We start from the raw sequence: 26,811 nt of genomic DNA, 5'->3' as shown, positions 1-26,811 counted from the left end.
GGCGGTGCCGTCTCCGACACCAGAGACTACCGCCACGGGGAGGCTCTGGGAACCGCCCTCGCTGATCCCCAAGGACTGGGTGGGCCTTAATAAACACCCTGCTCGGCCGGATACGAAAGACCAAGTTCAAATTCAAAAGGTCCAGCCTGGGGCGTGTCTGGAAAGGCCGCCCACAGATCCGGCCAGCAGCCCCCGCCCGGCCGAGCAGTCTCAGGCGCTAGTTTGCGGAGCCGATCCGAGTCACTGCGCCTGCGCGCTCCGGCTCCACCCCCCCCCTCCGCTTTCCGAGGCGGAGAGCCTGGGGGCCGCCGTCGCTTAGCAACGCGGAGAGTCACAGACGCGGCTCTCCACGCACCCCTTTCCTAGCAGGACTTAGTGCCTGATCTTCTCGTGAGGCTCCTCGCTGCCTCGTGTCAGGCCGTGGGAGCCCATGGAGGGAAAGGAGGATAAGCAGCAGTAAGTGCTGGGGTTTGGTTTTCTATTTCCCCTTCCGAAAAATATTTCCCTCCTTGGGGGAGGGTGAAGCGAGAGCCGAAGGGTAGGTTCTCAGGCCAGCAAGGCTTTTCCTCTTCCACCCTACCTCTCCTTTCTAGTAGCTGAGCGCTTACAGTGATGCTTTTAAAAACACACTGTTTACTGGGGCACCCACTGTGTCGGGCACTTTACATACACTGCCTGGCCTAAAATTCTTCAAGTCCTGTCGAATCATCTGCCCCTTCTCACACCCCACATCTAAATTATTAGCAAATCCTGTAGGCTTCACCTTTAAAACATGTCCAAAATCCACCACTATGCACCACCTCCACTATCATCCCGCCCTGGCCCAGCTACTACAAGCGTCTCTTACTTGGATGTGGTAACCGGCTCTGCTGCTCCCCTTGCCCCTGAAGCGTCCTCAGCACGGTGGTCTGATCCTTTTTACAATGCAAGTTAGATCACTCTTCTCCATAGGCCATTGCAGAGTGCAAGCTAAGGCCTCTGCTGTAACCTATGGGACCTGTGTACCTGCCCCATTTCCTTTATTTGGTCTTATCTGCTGCTTATCCTCTGACTCCTCTTCTCCAGCACTCAGACCTCCATGCTGTCATCTGCGGTGATTCTCAAAGTGTGGCCCTCCAACCACACCAGCATCACCTGAGAAGTGATTAGAAATGCATACCCTTGCAGGCTCCCCACCACAGACTTACCGAATCTGAAATTTGGGGTTGAGCACAACGATCTGGGGTTTAACAAGTCCTCCAGGTGATCCTGATGTACCCTAAATCTTGAAAACTATTGACCAAGGTGTTACAACTTAACATGACATGGAGCCAGGAGTATCTGCTTCCAAAGCCCTATTTTCATCACCAAACAGTGGTTCACAAACTTTAACCTATATAAGAATCACCTGGAGGGGCTCCTGGGTGGCTCAGTCAGTTAAGCGTCGGACTTCAGCTCAGGTCATGATCTCACAGTTCGTGGGTTCGAGCCCCGCGTTGGGCTCTGTGCTGACAGCCAGCTCAGAGCCTGGAGCCTGTTTCAGATTCCCTCTCTCTCTCTCTCATTCAGAAATAAATAAATAAATAAATAACATTAAAAAAAAGAATCACCTGGAGAGCTGGTTAAAACAGTTTCCCAGGAAACCTGCCTCAGGGTGGGATGGGGCCAGTGAATTTGTACTTCCAACAAGGTCACCATTGATGCCACACTTTGAGAAGCACCTAAGGACAGGTGCTTCTGCTGCAGTGCTTTGGCAATTACAGTTCACTCTGCTAGAATGCTCTTTCTCAGATATCCTCTTAGCTTGCTCCCCTCTTTCCTTTTTTCAGTTGCCACCTTCATAATGCAGCCTCCACCCTGTCTAAAAATGCAGGCTCTCTCCCACATACATATACTCCTTGTCCCCATTCCCTGCTTTCTTGCTGTCCTTAGCACTTAACGGCATCTAAAAGACTGTATGTTTTACCTATTATTTGATTTCTCATCTGCCTTCCCTGACTAGAATGTAAGCTCTGTGAGGGCAAGAATTTTGGTTTTGCTATTCCTCTATCCTCAGTGCCGTGAACAGCACCCGGCACATAATTCAGTAAATACATGCTGAAAGAATGACGTATTCAACATTATCGTCACACCGCTCACAATAGGTATTCCTGCCCTTACCATGCAAACGAGGAAACCAAGGCTCAGATTGTAAATGGCAGAGTTGGGGTTCCAACTTTCCTCTTTCTTCACTACCTATTAGTATTTTTGTGTTCCCTTCTAGTAAGAAATCACCACAAAATCATATAGTTCACGTTTATGTGTTAATCCATAACTACTCACATCACAAATACTTAATGGAAGGAATGCATACATATGTAAGCATATTGCCACAGTCCTTCATTCAAGGACCTGGTGGGAATACAATTGTATTGCTGAGTTACAACCAAGAGAAGCAGATAGAAAAAAACTGACATCAGAAGTCTATAATAAATCAATCATGACCTTTAAGCAAATACCTCTGTATCTGGAAAGGTAATAGAAAAAGCCTTAGAAATTATTTCTATTTTACCAGCAATCAGTTTTTCGAGACCCTTTACAAAGAGCAACTTTTGTTGGGATGCAAGGAACTAGAATCCACGGTTGTTGAATATTGTTTGTATGTGTCTTGGAGTGGGGGTTAACAGTATACAGCTACATTCAGCCAGACGGAAAAACAATTCCAGTTGGGGTGCTGGGTGCCTCAGTTAGTTAAGCATCAGACTTTTGGTTTTGGTTCAAGTCATGATCTCATGGTTCATGGAATCAAGCTCTGAGTCAGGCTCTGAGCCTGCTTGGAATTATCTCTCTCTCTCCCTCTCAAAATAAATAAATAAACATTAAAAATAAAACAGAATAATAACAGATCCACCAAAATATGCAAATATTATCACGGCCATCCATTTACCTGTGACCGACAGGATGCTTCCGCATGTGGCTACGTCATGATGAATCAGTCTTCACCTTCATGGAGCTCACTGACTAGTAAAGGGTATTTATAGAGCTTACCAAAGACAAACAAAAATCTAGGTACATAAATTATAAATTGTGTTATGAAAGAAAATACTAAAATAGAGACTGCATGTGGCAGACTCATGATGGCTTTTAAGCTGAGACCTGAATCATAATGGACCAGTCCTGCAGGGAGCTGGCAAAGAGCTGCCCAGGGAGAGGGGACAGTGTGTGCAAATGCCCTGAAGGGGAAAAACTTGTGCTTCCAGGAACTGAAAGTAGACAGGCTGTTTGGAGAAGGGAGGGGAGAGAGGTCTGAGTGCCTTTGAAAAGATTAGTTCGAACTGGGTCACGTGGCCTCAGAGCTATGATAAGGAAGCAATATTCACTGTAAATGCAATACAAACCAATTTTTTAAAGTTTATTTATTTTTGAGAGAGAGAGAGAGAGGGAGAAAGAGAATCCTATGCAGCCTGACATGGGTCTCCATCCCACAAACTGTGAGGTCATAACCTGAGTTGAAATCAAGAGTTCGAGATTCAACTGACTGAGCCACCCATGTGCCTCTCCCTTTGGGGGTTTTAATTGAAAAGATGGACCCAGCTTTGGTTTGAAGTTAAGGCAGAGGTTATATTTTTAAGGGCCAAGACTAAGCAGAACTACTCACTTTACAAATTTGAAATCCTATTTATCTTTCATGGGTCAGGGCTTTGATTTTAAATGCTTCTATGTAAAAAAGCATTAACATTCATCTATTTCATCCTTGCCATTTATTTTCCTAGTATGTGAAATTTTAAAATAGTGCCTTTTATAATGTCTATCACTATTTCAAAGGAGAAAATGCTATAAATTTTTTCTAAGCATTTTTTAACATTTAAAAAATTCAATAATGTTCATTTTTTGTACCAGTGTACAAAAAAGCAAAAAGTTATTAGATTCAGTTCACTGTTCTGACCCTTATACAGTGCTCTTTTCCTGAAAAAATAACTTATAGTGGTCATTTGTAGCTTTTATAAATTTGGCAAGTGAACTTTTAAAATTAAATAGCGATCCTCGTCCCAGTAACCGATTTTTACTAAATAACTTTTAAAGATGAATTCAGATTAGCATGTAACTTAGCTATATGGATGAAACTGCAAACATGACCTGTAACCATGATCAAATCCCTACTCATACTTTACTCCAAGCACATCCAAGTCTGTGCACTGCACTGACACACTGTTATAAATAATCAGTAGTAACACATATCCCTTTATCTCTTACATGACTTAAAATGAAAAGATACCCCTTTATATTTTAATACTCCCTTATAACTATTAATAAAGCTTTAAATGTCTTGACTGATACTGGAAATATATTTAAATTTTATTTTAGACAATCATGTCACAGTACAGAAATGCTCACTGGGATAAATTATTTACTATTTAATTCTGTTTTACAGACAGCATCAAAATATAGAAGATGCTGGTATAGCGTATGTAACTGAAAGAAAAGAAGAAATCAAACATGACAAAAAACCTGGGAAAAGTGTACAGCGTTCAAAACCATGTGTCGGGAGAGGACGTGTATATTATGCAAAATTCATTCATACAAATGCAAGAACACTCAATGAACCAGTTCCTTACATAGATCCCCAAAAAGGGCCAGAAAAACAGGTTGGATGGATGTTCCTTATATACAAATACAGATTTAGATTCAGAAGCTGTTTTGCAGGATAATTTGGTCAGAGACTACATAAAGATGTGACATATTTCAGACCAATACTTCTTATAATACAGTAGTTAAAAGAAAAGCAGTAACCTGGAACTTTTCTTACAGATAGCTGTCACATACAAATAATATATAAATAAGGAAGGAATCCAAATAATCGTTTTTCTAGATTGGGTCAGATTATAGACACTTAGTAGAGCTTGGCAGATACTGAAGAAATCTATAATATTGTATTTGTGTCACATTCTAATACAAAAATTTCCCATGATACTCTCTATAAAGTAATAGCTACCAGTTATTTAAAGTGTATGAAGTGCTAGGGATGAGCTAAGTGTTTTATATTAGGTATATAGAAGGTACTATTAGAAATATTTTACGGGTGATAACATAACACAAAAAAGTAAGTTAACATATCTGAGATATGTTATAATGTTACAGTTGTGTTTCTGACCCAGGACTATTGGTTTAGTCAAACCACCTTTTATTCACTGTCATACTAAATATATTCCATTATCTTATTTCTTTAAAGTTAGTCTTGTTGAGGTTTAATTTATTGTATTAATTTCCTGTTACTGATGTTATAGATTACCACAAATTTAAACACTAGCTTAAAGAAACACAGATTTGGGGCGCCTGGGTGGCTTAGTCGGTTAAGCGTCCGACTTTCGCTTGGGTCATGATCTCGCCGTTCTTGGGTTCGAGCCCCGCGTCGGGCTCTGTGCTGACTGCCAGCTCAGAGCCTGGAGCCTGTTTCAGCCTGTGACTCCCTCTCTCTCTGACCCTCCCCTGCTCACGCTGTCTCTCTCTCTCTCCTAGAAATAAATAAAACATTAAAAAAAAAAATTAAAAAAAAAAAAAAAAAGAAACACAGATTTATTCTCAACATTGCTTGAGCTTAGAAGTCCAAATTTAGTCTCAGTGGCAGGGCTGGTTCCTTGTGGAAGACCTAAGGGAAAATCCAGTTCCTTGCCTTTTCCAGCTTCTAGAAGCTGCCTGCATTCCTTGGCTGGTTGGCCCCTTCCTCTTCAGAGCCAATAGCATAGCATCTTCAAATCTCTCTGATTCTCCTGCCTCCTTTTCCCAAAGACCTTTGTGATTTCATTGGGCCCACCCAGATAATCCTGGTAATGTCCCAAAATGTTTAACTTGGGAAAGCTAAACATCGTAGTTGCAAAGTTCCTTTTGTCATTTCAGTTTATATGTAGCTGTGATTTAACTTTACATTTAAATGGAGATTGCTTTTAGTGACCTGACTTCACATCTGTAACATCGAATATTCTTGTCATAAAATAGATGGCATGTTAGAGCACTGTCTGTGAGTGGGAGATCTTCTTGGGGTAGGAATTCCTGTAGTCAAATATGCTTTAATGTCATGTAGTAAACTTTACATGGTCAGCTTTAAGGCCATTTTATTTTATAAACAAGCAATTTGGGATTTAAAGAAATTGATAGTCCAGGCCTACACTGGGGAAATAAGTCTAGTACAGAAATCCAGGTTAGTGAATTCCCATGTTTCCTACAAAGTTAATGAAAAACTCTCTTGAGCTTTTTTATTCAGGGCTGAATTAAAACCCAGCTGTTAACTGAACCTATCCTTACCCTGGAGATACTAAGAAAACAAGTGGGTTTGAGAATAGAGATATAAAATGTAAAAATCTCAAAAATTAATCCAACAACTTTTCTCTTACTCCTAGTTTGTAGGTGTCTTGGGGAAAAAAATAGATGTTAGGAGGTGCTGTCAAGATTGGGCAACAGATGGGGTGCCTGGGTGGCTTAGTCGGTTAAGCGGCCGACTTTCACTTAGGTCGTGATCTCACGGTTCGTGGGTTCGAGCCCCGCGTCGGGCTCTGTGCTGACTGCCAGTTCAGAGCCTGGAGCCTGTTTCAGAGTCTGTGACTCCCTCTCTCTCTGACCCTCCCCTGCTCACGCTGTCTCTCTCTCTCTCTCTCCTAGAAATAAAAAAAAAAAAAAAAAAAAAAGATTGGGCAACAGAGTATCATGGTAGTAGGATCCTTGTTAATTGGTGCTAAAGGCGAAATGAGCCGGACACCTGTACAAGAGGGTGAGACGTCATGTGAAAGGAAGGAAGAGGATGGGTAGGAAAGGCTGCTTGTGGGTATGAGTGAGGAGGTAGAGAGAATGAATGAAGGTGTGTCCCAGGGTTAAGAGAGTATATGATCTGGGTGTGGAGTAAAGGCAATGGTCATATTTAAAAAAACAAAACAACAACCTTAACCTCAATTCCACATACTTGAGGAGGAAGTAATGTTCATGTTAAGGTCTGTACACTTTGTTCCTTTATTTAAGATGACAACTTTCTTTTTAAAGGTTAGGGGTTTTTTGTTTTATGTTTTTAATTAACTGGTTTGTAGTAGTGCTGGCTTTAAAACAAGTAAAGAAAATAAAGTTGTCTCATGTTTAAATGGATTTATCTGCCATCTTATGTATTTTGCTAAGATAATATCTTAAGAACCTAACACCAGGTTGGTTGATTTTACTTATTTACAACATATTTAAATGAAACAATCACACAGTTCTACCTAGGGACATAAAGTTGGGGGTGCTAAAAAAAAGGAAAAAGGGGCTGTAGTTCAGTCACTTCCAAAGAAAACAGCTTGGTGTTCTTGTGTTTTTAAATATTGGTATTTTAGGGGCGCCTGGGTGGCTCAATCGGCTAAGTGTCTGACTTCAGCTCAGGGCATGATCTCGTGGCTCACGAGTCCAATCCCCACATCAGGCTCTGTGCTAACAGCTCAGAGCCTGGAGCCTGCTTCAGATTCTGTGTCTCCCTCTCTCAGTCCCTCCCCCATTCATGCTCTCTCTCAAATAATAAATTAAAAAATTTTTTTTTAATTTTTTTAATGTTTTATTTATTTCTAGGAGAGAGAGAGAGACAGCGTGAGCAGGGGAGGGTCAGAGAGAGAGGGCGTCACAGGCTCTGAAACAGGCTCCAGGCTCTGAGCTGGCAGTCAGCACAGAGCCGGACGCGGGGCTCGAACCCATGAACCGCGAGATCATGACCTAAGCGAAAGTCGGACGCTTAACTGACTAAGCCACACAGGGGCCCCATAAATAAAAAAATTTTTTAAATGTATTGGTATTTTAAGAGATTATACTAGTCATTATTTTCAAAGTGTATGTTTCAAAGGATTAGCCCTGCCTACATGGTCAACAAAATAAAATTCCCAAGTCAAATACATTTTGGAAAAGCTGAATTTTTAGATCTTAAAATTTCACAAATCACATTTGTACATAAAGGCTCTAAGAAATCCTGTGATAAACTTATTTAACTTTATTTCTCCTAATATTTCCCAAATTTATCTAACTTGGGAATCTTGTATATATTACCTATTAATATGCTACAGAACTAGTATCCCACAGAACACAATTTAGGAATAACTTATCAGTGACATTATGAATTGCTTAAAAGTGTTGTCAGCACTGGTCTCCACAGCAAAACAGAGAGGAACATAGCTACAGCGAGCCTCCACTGTTTCTGGTAGCACTTCAATTTGTTCAAGCCATTGAGCTCTACTAAGAAAACATAATTCTCTATAAGATGTTGTCAGAAGTCCGCATTTCCCCGGGAACCCCTGAAGCATGATTCTGTGTTCCACAGATGGCCACCCCACCGGCAGCCATCTTTGCCAGGCTGCTGCTGTGAAGGTCTGGTCCCTAGCTCTTGCATTCTCTTAACCAGCTTGTCCAGGGCACCCTGACTGCTTTTACTACTTCTCCCCCAAAGAATCTCCCTTAATTTCCCAAGGAATGGAAAGTAATTAATGCCTCCTAATGCATTTCTGAACCCTTAGAGATAGCAGAAGTATAAGAAAGATGGTCTCATATTGGTTTCCACTGTGGCTAAGGAGCTCACAGGGTAACGGCCAACAGGCCTTCAGGGACAGGAATTAGTGGGAGCCTCCTCCTCAGGATCTCTTCATACATGGAGCTCCAATGATTGTGATCCTTGGGCAGGAAAGGAGGCAGGCCTTGGGCTAGAAGGGAAGACAGCCTCCTTTCTCTGGATACAAAGTTTTGAACTTACAGCAACTATCATTTTAGGCAAAACCCTTTCCATCTGTAATCCACAAAATATGGGCTGACCCCGGAAGTTCAGACAAAGCAGTCACAGTAGAGGACTTTTCCCAGTTTGGCTTATTGCATCATAAATAACTCATGTCAACCCTTCACCACCTATTTCAAGTAAGTGATGGTCCACAGAGTAGTAAATTTTTATTAAGTCTTTCGCTTCGCATGAAGCGAAGGGAAAAAAACAAGCTTCCACCTATCTCCTTAATCTTATAATCTCTTATGAGCAAATGTTTGGACCAAAATGGCATGCACATGTGCATGGGCCCATACACATTCTCCCTCTTCCAGGAACAAACCAGACTTTTCAGGCAAAGGGCAGGCTCTCCAGAAATAGAAAAGAGAAAAACAGGGTTTTTTGAACTGTAGGATCTCCTTCTGCTGAAGTGAAGATTCATCCAATTTATGACACTAATCAGAATACCTCCACCAATTCTGAGGTCTTCAAGTCATCAGTCACACTTTAGGAAACATTATTCATTCTTCCCATTATATTTTGTGAAACTAAAGAGGCCATTTTGGTAAAATTCTGAAGTTCGTGCTTTAAGGAGAACTTTCATATTATACTCTTGTTCAAGAAATGACTTGAACACTTGACTTGACTTGACATGCTTCCAGGCGTATCCTAGTGGTTTACTTCTCCCAGAGTCATTTGTCCAGGAACCTGGGTGTTAGCAAAATAAGTTTCTGATCAACAAAAGAAGATAATACACAGTGAGCTCCTTTAAACCTTTTCCCAGAAGATCTTTCTCAAGGTACTTACTTAAAATCTCTTTATTGTTACATTGTTACTTCTGAAATAGGTAGGTTTGTGCTTATCTGGCTTTGCATTCTACAGCTTTTTGGGTTTTTTTGTTTTGTTAGAGAGAGAGAGAGAGAGAGAGGGAGTGCATGAGTGTGCACACGCAAGAGAGGGGCAGTGGGAGAATCATAAGCAGGCTCCATGCTTAGGGCAGAGCCCTATACAGGGCTCGATCCCACAACTCTGGGATCGTGACCTGAGCCAAAATCAAGAGTTGCATGCTCTACTGACTGAGCCACCCAGGCACCCCTCTACAGATTTGTTAAGCAATGTAGCACAGATGTGAGAGGCATGTACACATGGGGGCAGGGGCCTGACTTGGACAGCTCTGCTGCCTGCTACAGATACCCTTTGGGGAAGTTAATCTCTCAGCAGTTTTCTCATCTGTGAAGTGGGTATATCTACTTGCAGAATCGTGACAAGGATAAGTGAGAGAAGGCCTATAAATCTTAGACTTCGGGGCATAATAAGCACTATGATAATCATGCAGTGGAGGAGGGCTGCAAGAAGCCCGCATTCTGACAACAGTTAGATGTGACTATTTTCAGCCAGATAGTGAGAAGACACCATCTGTTTAGTAATCTGTTCTAGAATTCCCAGGATCGACATCAAGTGGTCTTAATTTTGGTAATTCACCTTTCAGCTCTTTCTGAAAAATGAGGTGTTAGCCTATCTCTTCTATTCTCCAAAATTCCCTACTTCCTAAATTTCTTTGATCTCTGCAATCTTATTCATTACCCATGGTAACAATTTGTTATTGGCCTGAAAACTGGCACTCATTTAAGGTTGCCAAGGGAGGTCTAGCTCTCTCTTTAATTAGTCAGGGCTCAGTTCCCTCTTAGGTCCATGTTCATCCTGTCTTTTTCAGTTTGAAGATAATTCACTTAACGAAGAACCGAAAGTTGAGTAGCTCTGACTTTCAGCTCTGAACTCTGTACTCTTCTCCAAATTCTTAGCCCTTCTGTGATTCTTTTTTTGATGTAACAGATTTTTTTCCTGCAGAAAACCCTATTTTTTTGCTGCCTTTGGCATATTTCATGAATTTCTTCTATCTAAGCTTCCTGACAATCTCCTGACAAGTTGACTCGATGAAATTATTATTTTTTAAAATTTGATCCTGTGCACCTCTTTTACACATGCCTGTCTTTTTAGAAACTAAGCTGGGAGCTGACTGCCTATGGAGCCAGATAGATGTCTTCAAATGCCTCTTACTTTTTATATCAGTGTAGCTTCAATTGCACTGTCAGAATTTTACTTATTTGAGTCTCATATTCATCCTCCTTGAATCATATTTTTAAAGTCTCTGACTATAACATCATGGTTGATTTTTTAAAAGCCTGATCTCTTCCCTCAAAGCCCAAGGTAGATGTCTGATTATACCCAAAGTTACTTTCATTGTCTAATAATATCTAAGAACTCCTAGTTGTCACAGTTGTTTTCTCTCCAGGTTGTCTCTGGTCTAACTGATCAACCAGATCTAAAAAAATGTTTAGTTAAGATTAACTTGAGTAACAGTTCCCCTCACTGTTTTCACAACTTCTAAGAGATCAGATTGTGTATGTACTAATGGACAATCAATCAATTCTCCCTTTCCTGGGTACCTAAGTCAGGTTTTACCATCAAAAATTCAGTAACATTGGAGGCATTTTTCCTTAGAACAAAGTTTTTTCAAACTGAGGCATCAGTGAATTCCAAATAAATGTGGGTTGTAACTAGCACTGTGAAATGCAATAGAAGAGATAAATGATAAAATAGAAAAACAGTTAAGTACACTGCATATAGTAAGAATAAATATTGTCTTGCGAAACTTAGTTTATGCATATGTATATGCACTGTGTGCCCTTTCATGACATAAGATGTATTTCATGATGTTGATCATGGACTAAAATCTGAAAACCACCATCTTAGATGATAATACATTATTTGTATTTTCATAATGAAAAGTATAGAACATAATTTTTAGATTAAATCATTATATATACACTCATGTGTATACATATATATAATAAAATGGTGGTATAAAATAGAAAAATATAACTACTTCGTTGATTTTTACCACTCCATCTGTTGATAGAAAGTAGCTTAAGAATTTAGCAGCAATATTTTAGCTAAAAATATGTTGTAATTTGCTTTTAAGTATCATTTTAAAAATTAAGTCCTTGAAAAAATATACTTATTCCTAGATTTCAGAATTCCATTTAGTACTAGACTATCCAAGAACTTATTGGATCAAACTACTAAACATTCACAGCCATCAGGCAGCACATGAAAACGTTCTACAGTATCCAATTTTATGTTTCCATTTTTTTTCCTTAAAGGGTGACTGGTGGTCACATGGTAAAGGACTGGAACATCCCTTCCAACCACCTTATGACACTAAGAGCACCCAGAGGAGTGACTTTCAAAAACCAACATGTCCATTGGTTTTGCCAGTCAAACACAGCAAGTTGCAAAAGCCTTCTTGTGGAATAGGTAAGGTTAGCTATGATAAAATCTCTTTCCCATTCTCCTAGGTTACTCTCAAATTAAAATAGTTTAGATATACTGGTACCTCTTGAACAAAACTACTGTCAGAATAGTAGAAAATGGTCATATTCAGCATGATTTCAACCTTAAGGGTAGTAGTTAACGGAGAGAACTGTTAGAAAAACCCAACACGTGTGGAGAGATGACTGCTATAAAGGCAAAAACTGAATCTATAAAGTTGAACAGATATTTTAAAACCACAGAACTTGGGGTGCTGGGTGGCTCAGTCAGTTAAGCATCCAACTTCAGCTCAGATCATGATCTCATGGTTTGTGGGTGCAAGCCCCATATTGGGCTCTGTGCTGAAAGCTCAGAGCCTGGAGCCTTCTTCAGATTCTGTGCCTCCCTCTCTCCCTGCCCCTCCCCTATTCATGCTCTGTTTCTCTCTGTCTCAATAATAAATAAACATCAAAAAAAAAATTTTAAACCACAGAACTTTTAAAACCTTTATTGTGAGCACAAGCATAATCCATCCATTCCAAGAAAAGGGATAAAGAATGCTATGTTTTCCCCACTTATTGACCACCTCACTCTTTTTCCAGAAGATTATTTTACAGGACTGGAATCCCACCAAACAATGTAGGACATACTATTAACATGGACCACTAAAACATTGTTCAGGTCTAAAAATTATTTACCTGACAATGTCATAATAATAACCTGTCTTTCGTGTTTAGTCAAGTGGTATCTGTTTCCTACCATATGTATTAGTCATCTCTACTGCTGGAGTAGGATTTAGCAAGTCTGAAAGAAGTGCATGGTCAAGTCAAATCCATACAAAAGTTCATAAACTTCAAATAACTTTCTGAACATGACAGTGGACAACGAAGGGTTACTTTTAGTAGTTAACAGGCCCTTACTTAATTTTAGCCTTCAGGCCTCTGTAATTTGGCCAGTCTAGTGAAGGATACAAAGGGCAGGTAGATTCAAGGTCAAAACAATAGAAAATGGTCATATTCAGCATGATTTCAACCTCAAGGGTAGTAGTTAATGGAGAGAACTGTTAGATCATCTGTAACATGGTCTCTCCTTTAGAAAGGTAATGAAGTTTTCACTTGTGATTCAAGTGGTAGACTGAACACAGACATCTAAATCTCCCACCTCCCAAGACTCTCTTCAATGAGAGCAAAGCAATCAACCCATAAAGAAGAGAATGGAAAGAAGAACTTTCTGTGGTGTGGGAAGGATTGAAAGCTTGCTGATAGAATAAAGAGAGCAAAGAAGCAATAGCCTAGAAAATATAGAGGGTAATGCAACAAAGAGCCAATCTGCCTGACAAAACCCCAAAGTAGGCTGTAGGCTCAGTCAACAGGCATAGCAGCAGGCAAGAATGAAGGGGGGAGGGGGCAGTCCAAGGGTTACATAAAAATCTTTTATTTCTTTTTTAATTTTTAAAAAATGTTTTTTATTTATTTTTGAGAGAGGGACAGAGCATGAGCAGGAGAGGGGCAGAGAGAGAGGGAGATATAGAATCTGAAGTAGGCTCCGGGCTACGAGCTGTCTACACAGAGCCCAAAGTGGGGTTCAAATCCATGAGCTGTGAGATCATGACCTGAGCTGAAGTTGGATACTTAACCAACTGAGCCACCCAGGTGCCCTGAAAGTCTGTCTTTTAAATAACCACTCTAGTCATGAACACTCTACTCTATGCCAACATTAAGACTAGCTGAGCCCAGTGTCAAGGCCAGATGTCAATTACCACACCAGTTATTATTATTATTTTTTTTTTTTGTAATTCAAGCTGGTCTCTTATCCCATTCTTAGTTTACAAATGGACAGCCAAAGTACAATTATACCAAATTATTTTTTTAATGTTTGGAGGGTAAAGTCAAAGAAATAACACACAGCATAAAACAACAACAGCAACAACAACAAAATTAGAAAATATGAGAGAATAAAACCAAAATGGAGAATCAGTCCATGAGGTCCAACTTTTCTGGAGCTTCAGAAAAGCAAAGAATAAAAAATGAAAGTGGAGATAATTATCAACATGTAACATTTATTGAGCACATCCTATTTGCCAGGCACTTTATGGAACTTTCTAAATACTCATTCGATTCTCATACCAACCCTCTGAAATGTATTAATATGGTAATATTTTATTAATACTCTCATTTTTCAGGTAAGAAAGCAAGCACAGAGTTTAAATAACTTGTCTAAGGCTACACAGCAAACAACTGCTATTTGAACTCAATCTACCTATAATTATACCAGTATTCTACACAGCTCCTGGACTAGGAAAGTTTCCCAATATGTAAAGGAGGCATTAGAAGAGTCTAGTGAGTACTTCCAAGTGGGAAGGGGGGAAAAAGATATAAACTATACACCATTACAGAACTGAAAAGCAACAACTATAAAAAGAAGATTCTATCAGTTCCCATAAAGAGAAAGAAAAATAAGTCACCATCTAAGAAATAAGTATGGAATTAAGCAGCACTGACGCAAAAGCAGAATTTACGTCTTCAAAGTTTCCAGGGGAAAAGATTCTTTCCTTAGGAAAGAGGATTTATTTCACACAAATACTAGAACCATTCTTTTTCAAGTGGCACCAGGCATTGAACCCACCAAGAAAGAAATGTAGTCCTAGCTCAATATTTCACCCTTAAGTGAACAAAATTCATATAATTACATCATAACTGCTATTTCATAGTTTTCAGCTTTTAGCATTATATAGACAGAATATGGAAATATTAAATGTGATTACAGAACAGAATTATGTTATTAGCCTTACCAAGAAAAGCACATGTCCAGTTGATAGAGGATGGGGAGTATCAGAGAAAGGTGCTAATATCTTTATTTAACATGAGTACTCAAGATACTACCCTAAATAGATGAAGCAAGCAACAGAAGTTCAAGATTGAAATCAAAGGAGCTAGTATAAGGACAGATTTATCTCTCTAGCTCTGGCCTCTCTGCTGAACTTTGAACTCCTATCCAGTCACCACCTAACATCTTTTCTTGGACAGCTAATCTCCTTTCAAAGTGAACATGGCTAGAATAGAATGGTTCATTTCCCCCTTCAAACCCATCTTTTCAATAAGTGCCACTTGTATTCCTCCTCAAGTTTTGGTAACCTAGAGGTCATTCCAAAACTCTCTACCCTCTTTATCCAATCTATCAGCAAATCTTGACCCTCTATCTCCAAAATATACCCCAAATCTTCTTACCAATGTTGTTGGTAAGCTTCTCTTACCCCACTTCCTCTCTTTCTCCTCCAAAATATGTCTTCCACACCATTGTTAGAAGGATCTTTTAAAAACACAAATGATACAACTTTCCTCCCTTAGATCCTCTAGTTACTTCTCATGGTTTGTAGTGGCTTAGATGGTGGTCTAATCTATGACATCAATCTATCTCCTATTGCTCATGACATCATGATAGGGGGATTTTGAAAAGGGGCATGTAACTCAGGCCAAGGAAGTAGAGAATTTCTGTGAAAGTCATGGTTGTTTCTAAACCGATGTGTACCTGTGTACTTGTTATTGTATTTGCCGCCTAACCATTTGCTTTCCAGTTTCCAAATTTGTTAAGATCTTTGCTCTCCTTTGGTTCTCTTTTTTTCTAAGGACTGAAGCTCTTTAATGTCTCTACTATCATTACTGGTGTTTGGGCAGGGAATAGGGGAAAAATGCACATTTTGAATTTGCCACGTTTAACTGGGAATCACGGTCACCTTATCACCATCAGCACTCACTCCCCTGAGACTTTACTATTGATTTAGCACTTACAGTGGTTTGATTGTAGACTTATTACTTAAATTTCATCATTTGATTTACTCAGTTCATGAAGTGGGAATAATAATCCCCACTCTGCAGGATTGTTATGAGAAATAAAAATATGTACAGCACCTACCACAGAGCATTATGTACTATGTTAGTACATAGTAGACAACAAAGGAAGTTATTTCTATTATTAATTTTGCATTGTACTAAGTTAGGTGTTTAGTTGGAAGTTAGCTTTGAAAACCAGGTGTGGAAGTCTCTTTTTTCCCTTTCCCCGCCCTCCATCTGCCTTCACCACCCACCTCCTGCTCCTTTGTTTCTCAATTCTCTTATTGGTATTTCTCGCTGCCAAATTCATTACTGTGTCCCAGATCATAGTATGATACCTAGATTTCACAAAGGCTTATCGAAGAATGGTAACTTTACATACTATTCAACAGATTAAAGACATCATGTAATTTAAACTAACACACACTACAATGTAGGCCTGTAATTTATTCATATTTTAGATGGTGTTTGAGAACTATGAAAAGGGTTTTTAAAAGAAAATATTTTAGTGTAGCATTTTAAAATGTGTATATATACTAGTTTGTATAATTCAGATTTGCATATATATATATGTATATGCATGCATACAGACATAAAAAATGTGTATGTAAACATGCATAATACCAATTAAAAGTCATCTCCTGGTAATTCTGTTCCATCAGCCCACTTAATTACGCTTGGTCTTTGGCATTTCAGCAATGTCATCTTGTGCTGATAATGAAAGTGCCCTTTATTCTTGTACTACCACACAATTTCCTGGCTGCCATCCATGGTCACTTCAACAAATGGCTATGCTCCATCATATCTGAGTCCCTGTAAGAATAAGTGTTCATCTTGGGTTTTATATAATAAAACTTTATAAATTGGAAAGGCTGATCTAACTTGTGAAGGAAGTCATTCACATTTAAATGAAACTTTGGCTGTTTATCAACTGCTTGCTATTTTAATGTTTTTTTAATTGAAATTCAGATTATTATTAAAAATAATTTTCTGAAGTAAGTTTTATTTTGTGTTGCTTCTTTTGCCCCAAAGTGTAGTTTAACAATGATTTCTTGCTAAATAAATACGTTCAAGTTTCTTTCACTGTATTTTGAACATCTATGGTGTTATTTTTTACACTAATATTATTTTTATATAACATTAAAATAAATACCATTTAGAAGAATGGAGTTTCTAATAGAAAAACATTACTGATGAATGTTTTTTAAGTAGACACAAAAAGTTAAGAAGATTTCTCAAAGTAAAAGCTGCTACGTTCCCACCAATACAAGGATCAAGTTGTGTGTTTGAATAAATCCTGGCTTTGTTCATAAGTATAGATGGCTAGACACCAACTTATTTGGTGTATCCTTGTTTAGAAAATTTCTATTTTAATTAGATCAAGTTTCCAAGAAACAGAGAATGGATTTCAAACATTCTTCATGGACTTTGCCTTATGTTTTGTAATCCTCATGTAACAAGGCTTCTTTTAAGTAATTACTTTGGGTTCAATTTGAATTCTGAAGTAGAATAACCACTAAGAACTTGAATATCTTCTTTGATGTTTTCCTACTTAGATGTTCTTTACTATTGTGGGTTTGTTTATAAGTCTCATATATCTGCATAAATTCATGTGGTAGTTATGTCTAATTTTAATAGATATAATGTCTGGGTAAGGAATTTCTCTAATAGCTCAGATTCCTTTCCTCTCTCTTTATTAGTCCCCATGAAGAAGTGTTTCTTTTAAGTTGTTATTTTTGAGATTCTGGGAGGTTCTAGATCACTATTTAAAAGATAAGCCATTTTAATCAATTTAATTGACTTCCTTCTGAAGTATTTCTGTTTCTTAATTGCATAAGAAGTCACCCCCAAATTTAGTTGCCTCAGACAACCATCATTTTACTTGCTCATGATTCTGTAATCTGGGCTAGGCTCAGCTGGGCAGTTCTTTTGCTCGTCTTGGTGGTGGACACTGCTGTGGCTGCATTAAGTTGGCAGGTCATCTGAGGACTAGATTAAGCTAGGAGGCTGGAATGACCAGGCCTCTCTTTCTACATGTGGTCTCTCCATGTGGGTTCTCCGGTAGGGTAGCGGAACTTCTTACATAGCAGCTTAAGGTTTCCAAAAATGCAAAACCAGAAGCTGAAAGGCTTTCTTAAGGTTTATGCCTAGAACTGGCGGAGTGTTACTTTTGCCATGTTCTGTTGGTTAAACCTAATCACAAGTCCAGCCCATATCCCCAAGGAGGGGATTGTACAAGGATGTGAATAATGGGAGACCAATAAATCAGGGCTATCTATATTACAGACTACCACAATGTCCCTCAACTCTTCTTCCCATGACAGTGTAGGAGTAGCCAACTCTTCACTTTTCTTTTGTCTGAAAATGTCTTTAAATTGCCCTCACTTGAATGAGTAAAAGTACAGCTGGGCATAGAATTTTGAGCTTATGGTTATTTACCTTTTATTCTTGGAGGACATTATTCCATTGTCTGCTGGATCCTATTATTACAGTATTCAAGTTTGCAGGAAGTCCAATTGTTAATCCTTCAATAGTAATATGTTTCAGTATAAGATTTTTAATATTCTAAAGGGGACTTTGTATATAGAAAGAATTATTTATAGTTACTTACTATTTAAATTAATATTCTAGATTTAATATTACAAATGGAAAATATTTCTTTCTTAAGCCTTTAATTTTTAAATATTGTTTCACTGTCATTGAGAGGCTATTTGTTTTTAAGGGTTCTGTAGAGATTGGAACAGAAGCATGAAAATTGGGCAAGTTAAAATGCCACTTTTCTTAAATAAATGCTCCTTGGATTGTTGTGAACTTTTGGTTAATTTCCAGAGTCTTTTTTTAAAGTTTATTTATTTATTTTGAGAGAGAGTGCATGCAGGGGAGGGGTGGAGAGAGAGAAATCTGCACTGTCAGTGCAGAGTCCAAAGAGGGGCTTAAACCCGTGAACCATGAGATTATGACCTGAGCTGAAATCAAGAGTCAGAAGCTTAACCAACTGAGCCACACAAGTGACCATAATTTCCAGAGTTCTGAAACATTTATTTTGATTATTTTTGCTAGTGTTCTCATTGCTATTATGGAGGAGCAGCTTTTCAAAGGCTCTTATTTCCCCCTATGACTCGATAGAACTCCCCTATGACCCAGCAGTAGCACCGCTAGGAATTTACCCAAGGGATACAGGAGTGCTGATGCACATGTACCCCAATGTTCATAGCAGCGCTCTCAACAGTAGCCAACACATGGAAAGAACCTAAGTGTCCATCAACTGATGAATGGGTCAAGAAGATGTGGTATATTTATACAATGGAATACTACATGACAATGAGAAAGAATGAAATCTGGCCATGTGTAGCAACATGGATGGAACCAGAGGGTGTTTTGCTGAGCGAAATAAGTCAGGCAGAGAAGGATAAATATCACATGTTTGCACATATAGGTGGATTAGGAGGAAGTTAACAGAGAACGAAGCAGGAGAAGGGGAAACATAGTTGGGGAGAGGGAGGGAGGCAAACCATGAGAGGCTTTTGAATGCTGAGAACAAACTGAGGGCTGAGGGGGGCTGGGGGAGAGGGGAAGAGGGGTGATGGGCATGGAGGAGGGCACTTGTTGGGATGAGCACTGGGTGTTATATGTAAACCAACTTGACAATAAACTATTTAAGGAAAAATTTTTTAATTTAAAATTTTTTTTTAATTAAAAAAAAAAACAAAACAAAGTCTCTTACTCTGCCATTCCCACTGATATCCTATACCTTTCAGTGTTCAGGTTAAAAATGTTTCCTCCCAATGTTGCTATTTATTATTTTTGTCTGCCATGCTGTTCGCTGAACAGGAGGCCTAAACTTTGATGTAATCGAGTTCTATGAACTTTTCACCTATGGATTGTGCATTGGGTGTCTATGAAGAGTTTTCCTATCTTTAAGTCACAAAAATAATTCTCCTACATTTTCTTCCTTGCTTTTATAAGTTTACCTTCCATAATTATGTCTTTAATCCTGCCTTTATGTGCAGTGTTAAATAGGGAACCTATTCCATTTTTCTCCATGGAGCGAAGATGTTTCCTGGATACCGTCTACTAAGCAATCCACGTTTTCCTTGTTGACTTGGACTTCCTTACTTGTATGTTAGGTTCCCTTATGGGTCTGCCTCTGAACTCTCCATTATGTTCCTTTGGTTAGATTTTAGGAGTTGGATTAGTACTAACGTATTTTAATTTTCTGGATTTTTAGCTTGTCTTAAAAGGGAAAATCTGATCAGGAAAATCCCCATTCTTTGCCCTTCCTTTTCAGAATTGACCTCTCTATTGACTTTTATTTTTCCATTTCATCTTTGGAGTTTATGACATTTCTCAAACTATCCATGTAGAATTTTGATGGGGTTGTGTTGATATTGTAGATTAATTAAGGAAAATGGTCATTTTTACAGTAACCTACTATCTCATCCTATCTAGGAATAGAAAAGTCTGAATAGACTTTTAAAAATGTTTTTTTAATGTTTATTTGTGTGTGTGTGTGTGTTTATTTGTGTGTGTGTGTGTGTGTGAGAGAGAGAGAGAGAGAGAGAGAGAGAGAGAGAGAAGAGAGAGAACAAGCAGGGAAGACGCAGAGAGAGAAGGAGACACAGAATCCAAAGCAGGCTGACCTGTCAGCACAGAGCCCAATGCAGGGATCAAACTCACAAACTGTGAGATTATGACCTGAGCCGAAGTTGGACACTTAACCAACTGAGCCACCCAGGCACCCCTATTCAGTTCTATTTTTATGTCTTTAATAGAGTTAAATATTTTTTCCTCTGTAGATGTCTTGCAAGTTAGTTGTTAGTTTCTAAAAACTTGATATTGTACAGTTTTTGTTCCCATAGAGAATGTATCTTATTTTTTGTTTTGTTATCTAGTAGATTATGGTTTTGATTTTTATACACTTAACTGCTTACCTTCCTATATTCTTGGTCTTATACTTTGTTGATTCTAGTGGTTTATATATTCAGGTAATCATGTTACCTACAAATAATGACAGTTTTTCTCTTCTTCTGCAATCATTTTACTACTTTTTTCATATATATATAAAATATTCACCAGTATCACCATTAATATGTTAATAAACAGTAGAATTTTCATTCTAAGTTGTTATGGATGTAATATTTATTTTTTTCTTTAGTCCATGTCTTTTTAAAGAAATTTAAAATGTTGTTATTTTCTTCTATGTATCTTAGACACTCTCCTTGATTTATTTCTCTTCTTAGTTGAGTTCTTCCTCTTAGAATTTTTTTCAGGTTGGTCTGTTTTATGGGGAAATAGTCTGAGGACTTCCTTGCCTCCCAATATTTTTTATTTTGGCTTCACAGTTGCATGACTCATTGGTTGGACATAAAAATTCTAGGCTTAAAGTTCTTTTCCCTTTAACATTTAAAAAATATTAATTAGTATCTTGTGTCCAACATTGTTGCCGTGAATTCTAATATGTCTGCTTTTTCCTCCTTTGAAAGTAATCTACCTTCTCTTTTTCAAAGCATTTAGAATGTTCTTTGTCCCAGATGACCTTATTATCTTTATAAAGAGTCTTGGATGTGAGTTTTTCCTTATGTACCCTGCAGAATTGTGGGGAGAGTGAGGCAAATGAGAGACCCAGGGAGCAAAACTTGAGGCACTCAGTTCCAGGACTATGCAAATGCCTCCCTCAATTTTACATCCCATGGGTCTCACTTTGCTTCAACTTATTACAGGACCTACCACTATGCTTAGTAATTTGAGCTCTTTCAATCTGAGATCTTTGATCTTTCTTTAATTCTTGGGTATTTATCATTTTTAAAAAATAGACTCCACATCCAACGTGGGGCTTAGATTCATGACCTGAGATCAAGAGTCACATGCTGTGTGGACTAAGCCAGTCAGGTACCCCTATCATCATTATTTCTTTAAAGTGTTTCCTTCCCTCTGTTTCTTTAGGTCTCCTGAATTCTACCATCCATATCTTTTAACTTTTCTTTTATATTTTAATTTCTTTATCCTTTACTGCCGCCTTTTGGGAGAGTTTCTTTTTCTAGTTTATGAGTCTTTTTATTGATCTCATCTTTTTTAATTCAGCTATTACATTTTCTTTCATTTCTGATATTTACATGATTCTTTTTTATGACCTTTCTTGCTTCATATTAATAATACCTTCTGTGTCTTTGAGGATATTTTATATGCTTATTTTAAATTCTTGGAGTACCAGTTCTTAATTACTCTGCCTCACTTAATACATGTTTTAAAACTTTATTGTCTTTCTTTACAGTGTCTGTCTAGTTTATCCTAGGTCATGTTCCCCAAGGGGTCAACGGCCCTGTAGGGGAAAAGTCGAAGGACTAGGGTCTGGCTTAAGTGCTTCTCGGTGAATTTAAAGGAAAGAAAAGGAAATGAAACTAGAGAGTGTTAGACCCCACAAAACCAATTTTGACCATTTTCATTTGCTTTCCCTGTACTAGGCCAGTCCTCTAGTCATAACACCATACCTCCCCCGTACTTTAAATTCTTATAAAGAGGCATCACAAGAAAAGACAATCCCTAGATATTTTCAACCCTGCCAGCACTGATGGTTGCTGGGGGAATGGTAGCAGAACAAATGCCCAAGGGGACAGCATGCACCCATTTTCATCAGCTCCTTACCTGAAGAGATTTCTGTGCTGTTCGAATGTTACTAAGTTGACAACACTTGGCTGGGCAGTTGCTGCCAGTTTCTTGCCCCTGGAGGCAAGCAATGATCTTCCGAAGGCAGTGTGGGGGGAAGTCAACAGCAGGTGCTGAGACCTCTTCCCCACTTATTCTCTTTTGGCCAAACCTGACCTTCCTACCCTCCAGTCCCAGCTGCCACTGACCCTTCACACCAGTCCACTATAGCTTTTGAATTTCTTAAAAGTTCATCAGAGTCCTGCTTCTTCTCCCTTTCACAGTTTCCCCTTTCATTAAGATACAAAAGACCTGGCTCCTTGCCTAGTTTTGAAGACCCTCTCTAATTTGATCTAGCATCTTTCCGTTCTGAAAGCATATTATTATTGGCATTTTAGAGAGGAGGAAATTGAGTTTCAATGAAGGTAAGTGATTTGTACACCACTAGGATATGCAGTAGGTGTAGAATTTGAGAACATGTCTATCGTATTCCAAAGCCATGCTTTGGACACTCCATTAACCCCACCTGATTAATAACTGAATTTAGAACTGTTTCATTTTATTCAAGAAGTTATCAAACTATGTTTCTAAAAACACTAGTGTTCTGTGAGCTGGACCATGGTATTCACCCAAAACCTGGAAGTCTTTTCCCAACTGGTAGAAAAAATATGTGCAAGTTATGGTTAGAATCGTCTCAGGGTCATAGTTGCCCACACATTTTTAATAACTTGTTGGCACTTGTTTCTTAGTGCACTAGCAAATCCTAAAAAAATGGTAATGTTTAAGAAGAAAATGAGTTTTGAATTACTGATCTTAATTAAAAATCAAGAAAATTGGGGCACTTGGCTGGCTCAGTGGGTTGAACATCTGACTTTTGATTTTAGCTCAGGATGTGATCTCACAGTTCATGGGATCAAGCCCTGCATTGGGCTTCACATTGACAGTGAGGAGCCTGCTTGGGATTCTTTCTCTCCCTCACTCTCTGCTACTACCCACTCATTCTCTCTCTCTCTCTGTCTCTCAAAAATAAATTTTAAAAACTTTAAAAAAGAAATCAAGAGGATGTTATCAGTTAGCAGCTTTTCACTGCTAATGAGGAAAAGATTTCCATTTCCTATCATATAAATATATAAACACTTAAAGACTCCTCATTCTTGCTACTAACGTTAGTTTATATCAATGTCTGAATGTTGAATTGAATTCATGAATGCTTAATAAGTATGAGTTTACTAACATATTTCTCCTTCTTATATATTCTCCCTAATTTTAAAGGCAAGATTTTTAAAAAATTAATTTCATTTTTTAAATAGTTAACACATGTATATGAGACAAAATTCAAACAGCACAAAAGAATGTATGGTGAAAGCGAATCTCTTCTGCTCCTGTCACCCTAGTTCCCTCCCCCTTGCAGCTATCACTTTATCAGTTTCTTGAATGTTCTTCCAGTGATATGATAGGTGAACATAACCTCTTATGTATCAATTTTTTATAAAAGGGAGAAATTTTCTATTTTTCCTTGACATAATTTACCTCACTAATAAAACTAGGAGTTGCTCTGATCCTTACATAAACTTGCATACTAAAAATAAAAATAAAATAAATTTTAAGAGTTAATGAGCCCCTATATACCCATTGCCCAGCTTGAAAGATTATTTAAAAGTAATTTTTAAAGGGTTTAACATTCTTACAAATTTTCAGAATGTCTGTCAATGGGAAATGAAAAGAATCACTCCAGCAGCACTGGAGTCTTCAGTTCATTCTGTTCGTGCTAACTTGGAATCAACTCCTGCATAAATTTCTCATAGCCTTTCTAGTAGTAAAAATATAAGTGGACAAATGAATTGTACTTATACTTTTCCTAAAGTTTTGGTTGGTATCTGGACAAGAAACATTTCTAGCAGGCTTTTTTTTTTTTTTTTTTTTAAGTGTATTTATTTACTTTGGTCGAGGAGGGGCAGAGAAAGAGAAAGAGATAGAGAATCCCAGGCAGGTTCTGCGCTTCAGCACAGATCCAAATGTGGGGCTCGAACTCAGGAACCATGAGATCATGATCTGAGCTAAAGTCAGATGCTTAACTGACTGAGTCACCCAGGCGCCCCGCTAATAGACTTTTAAAGCCATCACTGCATTGATATTAGTTTTAGAATTTACTAATAATTCCACATATGGGGCTAATTTGATTGTTTGGATTTGGTTCTTTTTATGGAAAAAGGTTGATGCATCCATTATATTTATCCATACTTAAAAGAATTTAGTTTTATTATCATTGTTAAGGCATGATTATGAATATTGATTATATTTCCACAGACAAGTCTAATTTTTGTCTTGACTTCACAAAATCTGTTTTTTTCTCAGTTCCACTTGCCTCTCCTGAAGCATCAGCAGAACTTCAAAAGAATTTTATAGAATGTATCTCTTATTTACATCAATATGATGCTAGGAAAAGTCCCAATGAGCCCATCCGGGGAAAGGTGAGTTTTCAGAATTAATTATTTAATATTTTAGGATGGGACAGATTTATGGTAGAACACTATGCCTTCTCAAGTCATAACCATCTTTCTAAAAGTCTATTTAAACAAACTAGCATGGCTGATAGGATAAAATCTTAACGACATATAGCGGTTTAAGCTAAGGAATGATGTCAGAATTTTGGATCATAGTCTTTGGGGCTTGGTTTAAATTATTATAATCATTCACTTGAGGTGAAAGCAGTTTGATAAGCTTTTGGATATGCTCATGTGGGCGTGGCCGGGGAATGTGTCTAAGATTTACAAAGCCAAACAGCAATGTAATAGTTGCTGGATTTTTTTTCCAACTGCAGATGTTTGTTTCCATATTTAACCTTAAGTCTTTCGTTGAAGCTAACAGGCATTTGGGATGCAGTCACAAATCCTTAGGTCTATGAACCATAGTTACCCTTGTATCCATTACAACTTATAGAGCAAGAAACGAAATTTCACATGACGAGTCTTAAACAATCCAACTGATAGAAATGTTGAGAATGGGAAAGTAGATGCTGCTTCTTTGACTTTCTGCTTTTCCCTTCTCATTTATTTTCTGGCACATCCTATGTTATAAGTGATTTAAAACTTTCATTAATAATGATTATGTCGCTGTCTCCAGCTTTGGAGTCAAGTGACGGCAGAGAAATAAGTAAGTACCTGTCTTGCCAGGACTTGAGCTCACACATGAACTGAGTTCCCAGCTGCATCTTCCAGCAACTTGCGTGCCCTGGTTAATGTCAACTTTGTTTTCTTTTCCAGCGACATGGAGCTTTTGTGCAGACAGAGATAAAACCAGGGAGTAGGCCAATAGTTCCTACGGGAACAGAGGTATTACGGAATGCTCCAGGGTCATGCTCATCAGAACAGTCCAAAAAAACAGAGAAAGGAAACTCAGCGGAAAGCAAAATGACCTCACCGGGTCTCTGCCGACAAAATTCCCCAGAGCTGTTAGAGACTGAAACTCACTTATCAGAAACAGACGTCGGAGAGGCAGCCAAGGCATGCCCCCGAAGTCCTGAGAGAAGAGAGAAGGCTGCAAACATCTTCCACATAACTGCAGTAAATGCTCTTCTCCCCAGGCATGATCCTTTAAATCCACCAATAAAAAGCCAGGATAAATCAGGATAAATTACTTTCTTCAGATGAAAATCTAATCCTTGGAATGTAGACAAATTTCAGAATCACCATACAAGCCCTCACAATTGCTTTTTCTGTTATCAATAAACTAAAGAAATTCAATTTACATAAATGGGAAAATGAAAAAATGACAATTAAAATACACCAGGAATTTTAGAATTGTCCCTAATGAGTGGTGGGTTATGAGACATATTCCTACGTTATATTATTTATAAACAAAACAACTTTGTTTTGCACAAAAATGAACATAATTGACAAATATAATACTTTTAGAGGAGAGGCCCCATGAGACAGTCATTCTCTGGAATCAAACCAGGGTTAGATTTTGGTTCCACCATGTATGAGTTGTGTGACTTTGGGTGAGTTACTTAACCTCTCTAGACTTCAGTTTCCTCGTCTGTAAAATCAGGATAATAGCAACTTCTCAAGGTTAGGGAGCATGAGATTATGTACATTGATCGCTAAGTGACCCATGTAATTACATCATTACTATTACTATAATTAAAATTTCCACTTAAGGATAATATTCTCCTATAACCTTAATTTTTCCTCCTTATTTTACAACTTTTAGTCCCTCTGTATACAATTAAGAGTGTGAAAAATCTAAAAACATTTTTCCTAGGATATTTATACATACACACACACACACACACACACACGCACACTTAATTCAAAGACACAT

The 26,811-nt window shown here is 38.3% G+C and overlaps 1 protein-coding gene across 2 annotated transcripts; it reads left to right on the top strand.

Moving 5' to 3' along the window:
- Window positions 1-315: 315 nt before the first annotated feature.
- Window positions 316-26,595, top strand: CUNH2orf73 (chromosome unknown C2orf73 homolog). Of its 2 annotated transcripts, none has more exons than XM_039249213.1 (5): window positions 316-456; window positions 4,391-4,604; window positions 11,869-12,022; window positions 24,844-24,959; window positions 25,752-26,595. In XM_039249213.1, the coding sequence occupies exons 1-5, from the start codon at window positions 431-433 to the stop codon at window positions 26,118-26,120; spliced, it is 879 nt and encodes a 292-aa protein (XP_039105144.1). In that variant the 5' UTR covers window positions 316-430; the 3' UTR covers window positions 26,121-26,595. The 2 variants fall into 2 exon arrangements, with proteins under 2 accessions (XP_039105144.1, XP_039105145.1); XM_039249214.1 differs by lacking the exon at window positions 4,391-4,604 and adding an exon at window positions 8,722-8,862 and having other exon boundaries at window positions 319-456.
- The last annotated feature ends 216 nt before the right edge of the window (window positions 26,596-26,811 follow it).

This window comes from Hyaena hyaena, unplaced genomic scaffold, assembly GCF_003009895.1.
Source record: "Hyaena hyaena isolate Hyena2069 unplaced genomic scaffold, ASM300989v1 scaffold_332, whole genome shotgun sequence".
In the NCBI taxonomy this organism is placed as follows: Eukaryota; Metazoa; Chordata; class Mammalia; order Carnivora; family Hyaenidae; genus Hyaena; species Hyaena hyaena.
Note: the sequence above shows the minus strand (reverse complement) of the source record. Positions and strands in the feature narration are given on the sequence as shown.